The sequence below is a fragment of the Numida meleagris genome, unplaced genomic scaffold (genome assembly GCF_002078875.1).
Source record: "Numida meleagris isolate 19003 breed g44 Domestic line unplaced genomic scaffold, NumMel1.0 unplaced_Scaffold520, whole genome shotgun sequence".
Lineage (NCBI taxonomy): Eukaryota > Metazoa > Chordata > Aves > Galliformes > Numididae > Numida > Numida meleagris.
Genome location: NW_018364736.1, coordinates 13468 through 21415, shown reverse-complemented (window position 1 = coordinate 21415; position 7948 = coordinate 13468). Strand labels below are relative to the sequence as shown.

Sequence of the window (7948 nt, the reverse complement as noted above, 5' to 3'; positions counted from 1 at the left end):
GTACCAGCTCCTTCCCCACTGGGAAACACTGGAGCAACTGGGAAGGATCCAAGGACCCCCAGAATTGAGGGAAACAGGGCAGCCGTCAACTTCTGCTCCAGCCTTGCATGGGAACCACTGGGAAGGGTCTGTTTTCAAACAGGTGTGCACTCTTCCAGCTCCCGCTGTGTGCCCACACTGGCACCACCTGAGAGCCAGCGCTTTGGGGCTGCTGCTGCTGCTGCTGCTGCTGGTAGTGGCCATGCTCAACATGCACGGTGAGAGACCAGCTCGTAGCCACATCCACAGCACAAGAAACCACAGCTTCAATGAGCAGAAACCTTAACCTTTTCCTCCAAAGTGATGTGTATGGGTTTTTTACCAAGCTGGTGATGACCACCCAGAAGCGGTGGCAACAAACAGGAGGAGCTGGAAGCCATCATGCAGCAGGAATCTAAGACTTAGTAGGCATCTCCAAATGATGGTGGGATCACTTCCACAAGTGCAGTGCTGCTGTGGGGAGCTGTGAGCTCTTTTGGAGGGGTAGGCAAGGAAGGAGAGGGCAGTGATGTGGCTCTCTGTGTCAGGGAGTGCTTCACTGTGGTAGAGCTGAATGCTGGGAACGATCAGGTCGAGTCCTTATGGGTAAGGTTGAGGGGGATGGGAAGCCAGTTTGACATCCTAGTGGGAGTCTGGTACAGAGCACGGGGCAGTTTAACTCGGCGCCTGGCTGATGGCTGCAGATGGGTCCTACCTGTCTGCAAGGGGGATAAGGATCCCAGCCCTGGAGCTGGCAGGGCTCACTGAGAGGGCTTTAAGCTGGCAGCCCTTTGGGGATGGCGTGTGACACTGAGGGGTGACAGTCACTAATTAGTGATCAGGGGCAAGTAATACAACATGCGGAGATGACATCACAGCACTACAACCACAGGAAGAACTGACAGCAGCTCTCCAGCCGCTTCCTGTGCCCACTGCAGTCTCGCTGTCCCCAAGCTGCTCCTGCCTCATGGCACCAATGGCGCTGGTCCTCATCCTGGGTGAGTGACAATGGGGATGTGGTGCCATGGGGGTTGGTGGCCCTGAGTGGGACCAGGACCGTGTCCCTTGCAGGTTGGTGGTTGGAGGCAGCGATCAGGGCACAGCAGCGTGAGTATGGGGAGAGGGGGAGAATGGGGACAGAGGGAGGGGAGCGTTGGGAGGAGGCCATCAGAGGCGTCCAGGAGGGTGTGCAGGGACAAGGCTGACTGCTGTCCCTTGTCCTAGTGCCCCGACCCTCCCTGTCACTGCACCCCAGCCAGGGGGTGTCCCTGGGGGACACAGTCACCTTGCGCTGCCACCTGCCCCAGTCGGCTGCCTGGGTCAGGCTGTACAAGGATGGATGTTTGTCATCTGAGAAGGACATAGACAAGGTGCAGGATACAGCTGAGTTCTTCTTGGTTGGCATAAAGCAGGAAGATGCAGTGAAGTATTCGTGTCAATACCAGATACTGGAGCCACTGTGGACATCGAATATGAGTGACCCCGTGGAGCTAATGGTGACAGGTGAGGGCACTGGGGAAAGCAGATGGCCCTGGGCTGTCCCCACAGGGCCGTGTCCCATCGCTATTTCCTGTTGCACTCAGATCCAAGATTCCCCCCTCCTGGCATTTCCATGAGCCCTGATGAATGCGTGAAGGTGGGGATGAATGTGACCATGCAGTGCCGGAACAACAATTATGGGGGCATTATCTTCCTGCACAAGGACGGGCACTCAGCCCCTATCCAGCACCAGGAGCCCAATGGTGGGGGCATGGCCAACTTCACCCTTGTTGGAGTGACCCCAGCTGACACTGGCACCTATAGGTGCTCCTACCGCGTTGGGAGCTCCTACCTTCTGTTTTCACCCCTTGGGGACAACGTGACACTGAAGGTGACACCCGCAACTGCTCACCCAGGTAGGTCTGAGCCCCCCCATGTAGCTGTCCCTGGTGTCACTCATTTGTGGCAGTGTCACTACATCACACCCTCGTGGATGTGAGGGCCTGCAATGGGGAGATGCACACTCTCAAACCCCTCAGGTGCTGAGAGGATGTCCCGTGGTAACCTGGTGGTGGCAGTGGTGAGGGGCTGCGCTGCCGCCCTCGTCTTTGGCCTGGGCCTCTACTTCATCCTCGATGCCCGCAGCTTCTGGATACGGAGAGATGAGAGCCCTGCTGGGGAAGGCGCTTGAATCACTTTGATACCCAACAGAGCACCTTTCGATCCCCCCAAGTGTCTTCTGCTTCCTCTTTGATATCGTCTATGTGCCCTGTCTCTCAATCCCCCTTTCCATCCCCTATACATCCCCCAGGTGTGCTCTTCCTTGTCTTCCCTCCCCTACAGGTGGATAAATCCCCTTCACTTTCCCCTGCTGCTGCTTCCATGCACTATTGATCCCCCTCGTGCTCTCTGGTGCCCTCCATAACACCCATCCCACTCCCCTCCCCATTTTCATGTAGCTGCCCCCCTCAGGAAGCCTGAGTCCATTAGGTTCCAGGACAGTGTCTGAGTTAGGGAATACCTAAATCCAGCCTGCCTCTTGGGGACCCCTAAAACCCACTGGGAACCCCAAACCCTGTCCATGTGGACCCCAACACACTCCCAGCCTCATATTCCTTACCCTACCTTTATGTGCATCCCCAAATCCAGCCCATGGGAAACCCAAAATCTACATTGAGGGATTTGGAGATCAAATGCCCCACACCCCCAGCCCTACACACACTACGGGCACCCTCAAAATTCAGCGTATCAGTCCCAAGTGGAGGGCAGCCAGCACAAAGCCCCACAGAATCCCCAAACCTCCTGGACAGCACCCAGATCCTATGGGAACCCCCAAACCACCGTGGAACCCCCAAATGCCATGCATAGGGATCTCCAAGATCTGACCTAGGGAGTCCTCAGACCACCAAGCCCTAAACACCCCTCAGAACTGGTGGGAACCTTCAAGTCAGAATGAGACTCCGCTAAACCACACTAGGGCCCCAGAACTAAGCCATCCCAGACTTCCAGTTACCCTCTCTCAGCCACCAGAACCACAACTGTCCCAAAACGAACATCCCCAAATCCTCACCAGTGGACTCCATATCTTTTGCAATCTCACCAAATCCCCAAATGTTCAACTGTAACCCCAGAATCCTTCCTTATCCTCATCCAATCCCTTAACACCCACTGGGACCCCAAATTCCTCCCAGGTTATAGCATTGATGAGAGAGTGGAGAGAAGTAGCACTGAGCACCCCAAGTTTTGTAAATATCTCAGTGTTATTACCATTACTGTTATTTCTCTCTTCCTTTTCTGCTTAAGTAAATAGCTTCTATCTCAACCAAGGAGTTCTGCCTTTTTTTTTTCTGATTCTCACCCCCGTGCACAACGAGGGGAGTCAGTGAGAATCAAAGCTGTGTGGTGCTGAGCTGCTGCCAGGTGCCAGCACCACAGTCCTTGTGGAGGGGACCCAATGTGGGGTGCGAAGGGTGGAGATCCCAACAGATGTGAGCAGAGCGTGTTCCAACACAACTGCTCTCAGCGGGACAGCAGCCTCAGAGCTGCTGCTCACAGCGCTCAGCTCTTCCTTCACTCGCTGCCATCCCTTGCTCTCAGGGCTGCTTCCTTCCCTGCGCTGGCACTGGTTCACAAGGTTGAGTTTCTTAATTCCATCCATAGCCACTGTCGCTTGAGCACACGCTACAGACAAACTGACAGTACCATCCAGAAGACCAGGACAGTGCTCAGAGCTGCGGGCTATTCCAAAGTTTGACTCCTCACTGCAAAAGGTCCCCCTGCTGCTCACCAACCAATAAATGGTTTCCCTTTAAGAGAAATGCTAGAAAAAATGACACTCCTTTTTTCCTGCCCACGTCCCTTCATTTTGTTATCAAATGGAATCTCTCAAATTCAGGAAGTTTGCAGATGACACCAAATTGGGAGGGAGTGTTGATCTGCCGGAGGGTAGAAAGTCTTTAGAGAGGGACCTGGATAGACCGCATCAATGGGCCAATGCAAACTGTATGAGTTTCAGTAGGACCAAGTGTCGGTTCCGGCACTTTGGTCACAACAACCCCAGGCAGCCCTACAGGCTTGGGGAGGAGTGTCTGGAAAGCTGCCTGACGGAAAGGAACCTTGGTGTGCTGATGGACAGTCGGCTGAATATGAGCCAGCAGTGTGGCCAGGTGGCCAAGAAGGCCAATGGCATCCTGGCTTGGATCAGGAATGGGGTGGTGAGCAGGACTAGGGAAGTCATCCTGCCCTTGTACTTGGCACTGGTGAGGCACCACCTCGAGTACTGTGTTCAGTTTTGGGCACCTCAGTGCAGAAAGGACTTTGAGGTGCTGGAGCAGGTCCAAAGAAGGGCAACAAGGCTGGGGAAGGGCTTGGAGAATATGCCCTACGAGGAGAGACAGAAGGAACTTGGGCTGTTTAGTGTGGGGAAGAGGAGGCTGAGGGCAGACCTTATTGCTCTCTTCAAATACCTGAAAGGTGACTGCAGTGAGAGAGGGGCTTGTCTCTTCTCACTGGTGACAGCAGACAGAACAAGGGGAAATGGCCTCAAGTTGTGCCAGGGGAGGTTTAGGTTGGATACGAGGAAAAACTTCTTTACAGAAAGGGTTGCTAAGCACTGGAAAAGGCTGTCCAGGGAGGTGGTTGAATCACCATCCCCGAATGTGTTTAAAAACAATTTGGATGTGGCACTCGGGGACATAATATAGTGGTGGGTTGTTAGAGTTAGGGTAGCATGGTTAGGCAGCGATAGGAACTGATGATTTTTAAGGCCTTTTCCAACCTGAGCAATTCTAAGATTCTACGATTCTATGATTCTAAAGAGACCCTTCTGCAGTGGCAGTCAGCCCTTAAATGAGGCCTAGGAGGTCACACAGTGAATTGCCTCCACCTGTGCTCCCAGGGCTGACAGGGTCCTTCCTCCAGATGCTCAATCAGTGGTTCAGGCCTTGACTCAGCAGTTCCAATACAGAGGACATTGGCAGTGTCACTCACTGTTGTCATCTGCCATGGCTCTGAAGCTCAGCCATGAACAAGCGTGGAATCCCCAAAAGCTGAGAGAATGTTTGAGAGGTGTGCCCTGATCCTGGCACTGCCACACAGTTCCTGATGCTCTGGGCTGGAGGCTGCTCTGCACTCATCAAGCACTATTCAGCACTACTGAGCCCCTGTAAAGGGAAGAGTTGTGACTGGGTGTGACCCAAGCCCCATGACAGGCCCTGCAGCGGAACCCAGGAATCAACGTGCCCAGGAATCCATTGCCCTTCTCCAGAAGCAGAAAGTGTGGAAGCCTAAGTCAGCTGGTTTAGTAAGGAAGGAAGGAGAGGATGAGGATGAGGATGAGGAAGGCTGCTCCATACCAAGGCCATCCCAGAATGGGAGGAAGAGGCCGAGGCTGTCAGGGAGTCAGTCACCAGCCGATGCCTCTCCCTAGGTGAGCTGCGAGATGTGCAGGAGGATTTCAGCAGTCATCCATGTGAGCACAGCATCCCCTGGCTGCTGCGATGCTGGGAGAATGGGGCCCACAGCCTGGATTGAGTGGGCATGGAAGCCAGGCAGCTGGGATCCCTCTCTGGGGAAGGGGGCACTGACCAAGCGACGGCAACCACGGCAGTGCTCTGCCCCTCTGGACACCACTGCTGTCAGCTGCGAAGGAGAGTTATCCCTACAGGGACGGTACCACGTGTCAGCCAGGGCAGTGGGGCACCATGGAAAGAGGTGTCCAGGATGGAAGGGAATGGGCTGTGCTGGACGTGGTGTAAAACGCTGACCTAAACAACCATCAGTTCTCCCAGCATCCACATAGCATCAAGTGCACGCAATCCATGCGGCCACATTTGGATGGAGCTCAGCATCATTGTGTGCCAACTCAGCAGAAGTAATGACCTGGAAGAATGGAGAAGAACAAGGGGTGGAGGAATTGGCTGAGCAACTCCGGCAATACCAGCTCCACCAGCCAGGTAGAAGACAGGGACAACTGGGTTGATAAAGGGAGTGCCTTATCTGGGAGGTTCTGAAGATTCACCTTTTTCACAACTCACCCAGTGGGACGAGACATTTTAATTGGCTTCATGGGCAGAATCCCCTGAATCAAGAGCAAGACGAATCCAGATGGGATCTAACGTGAGCTGAGAAAGAAGGATGCTTGTTTTTACCATGTCTGAGTTGTCTGTCAGGTGCTCCCGTCTTCCTGGGTTCAGCCTGATCCAGAGTGCAGAACAGATCCAGGTCTTAACAAAAGGTCACAGGCCAAGAGCTGGTAAAGCTGAGGCCATGGTTTGTGGAGTTTGAGGTGCCACATGACAGCAGTGCAGGAAGACAGACGTGTTGTGGAACACACTGAGGGAGGAACTGAGTCATGAAGAGTGGAGATAAGGAGTTTGCAAGCCGAAGTGGCAGCTGAGCAAAAGGTGTGCTTGCATGCAGAGATAGCACAGCACAGTTTTGTGAAGCATCTGCAGGATGCTAGTGTGAAAGAGCGTGAATTCCAGGTAACAGGTGCTGTCTTGGAGAGGGAGGATGTGGTGACCGAGTGTGTCAGCCCAGGGAGGGAACAAGAGGGAGCTGCTAGGGACCAGCCTGCCACCACCCATGGCAGAAAAGGGAGAAAGAAAATCAAGACATGATGATAAAGCTGCCCATCACATTCACGCTCTCGTTAAAACAGAATATCAGAATGAGGATGGGCAGCCCCTGGGGATGGCCACAAAAAAGACCACATTGCCATGGACCTAGAAGGAATCTCACTGGAGAAACTGAGACTGAGTATGTGTGGAGAGTCCACTGAGAGGGTGGTGCTGGCACTGGTCTTGGTGAGGATGAGGAGCAAGGGTACTGGGACCCGGGAGTCTTCATGACTGTAGGAGAGTAAAGTGCTCTGTGGTCTCTAACTCAGAGGGTGGCACTTTGGGCTGGAGGTTTGTGCCCCCTGAGCACAGGACACCCAGTCGCTGAACCTACTGCTGGGTTACATCTCCTTACAGAGGGCACAGACAAGTCATCTTGGACTTGTGCAAATTGTTTGACACTTTCCTGGACAACATCCTGGTCACTGAATGGGAGAAAAATGGCTCTGATGGATGGGACCACTCTCTGAAAGAGGAACTGTCTGGATGGTCGCACTCAGAGAGATGCGGTCAACAGCTCAGTGTCCAAGTGGAGAGCGGTGACGAGTGGTGTTCCTCAGGAATCAGTACTGGGACCCGTGTTATTTCACATCTTTGTAGGCTCCAGGGACCGTGGGGTCGAGTGCACCCTCAGCAAGTCTGTAGACGTCCCCAAGCTGAGTGGTGCAGTTGACAAACTAGAGGGAAGGGCTGCCATCCAGAGGGAGCTGGTCAGGCTGGAGAGGTGGGCCCATGCCAACCTCATGTTGGAGTTCAACAAGGCCAAGGGCAAGGTCCAGCACCTGGGTCGGGGGCAATCCCAAGCACAGATACAGGTTGGGCGGAGAATGGCTTGAGAGCAGCCCGAAGGAGAAGGATTTGGAGGTGTCGGTTGACGAAAGACTCCACGTGAGCCAGCAGTGTGTGCTTGCAGCCATGAGGGCCAGCCATATCCTGGGCTGCATCAAGAGGAGTGTGACTAGCAGGGCATAGGAGGTGATTCTGCACCTCTACTCTGCTCTCATGAGACCCCACCTGGAGCAATGTGTCCAGTTCTGGGCTCCCAATATAAGAAGAACATCACACTGCTGGAGCGGGTCCAGAGGAGGGCCACGGAGATGATCAGAGGGCTGGAGCCGTATGGGCCTAATGCTGCCCCATGGGGAAGGGGGTATTGGAAATCAGAAAAACAAACATAGAACTCACAGATTGAGATAGAAACTATTTACTAAAAATGAAATGGAAGAGAGAAGTAACAGCAATGACCATAATATGTCTATTTACAACCAGAAGTTGCACAAGGCAATTGCTCACCACCCAGTGACCGATGCTAAAACAGGAAAGTAGGGGAG

At 53.7% G+C, this 7948-nt stretch overlaps 1 protein-coding gene across 1 annotated transcript; it reads left to right on the top strand.

The window, feature by feature from the left end:
• The first annotated feature begins 24 nt into the window (after positions 1 to 24).
• LOC110391809 (platelet glycoprotein VI-like) lies at positions 25 to 3319 on the top strand. The gene is made up of 4 exons (XM_021383754.1): positions 25 to 1016; positions 1243 to 1521; positions 1602 to 1913; positions 2037 to 3319. The coding sequence occupies exons 1-4, from the start codon at positions 986 to 988 to the stop codon at positions 2186 to 2188; spliced, it is 774 nt and encodes a 257-aa protein (XP_021239429.1). The 5' UTR covers positions 25 to 985; the 3' UTR covers positions 2189 to 3319.
• Positions 3320 to 7948: the final 4629 nt, after the last annotated feature.

What these genes read in the sequence shown, in the direction of transcription:
- LOC110391809 (XM_021383754.1), top strand. Translation starts at nt 986, where the DNA reads ATGGCACCAATGGCGCTGGTCCTCATCCTGG. An exon ending in GGCGCTGGTCCTCATCCTGG is followed by an intron (nt 1,017 to 1,242) that starts GTGAGTGACAAT and finishes CCCTTGTCCTAG; the next exon opens with TGCCCCGACCCTCCCTGTCA. An exon ending in CGTGGAGCTAATGGTGACAG is followed by an intron (nt 1,522 to 1,601) that starts GTGAGGGCACTG and finishes TGTTGCACTCAG; the next exon opens with ATCCAAGATTCCCCCCTCCT.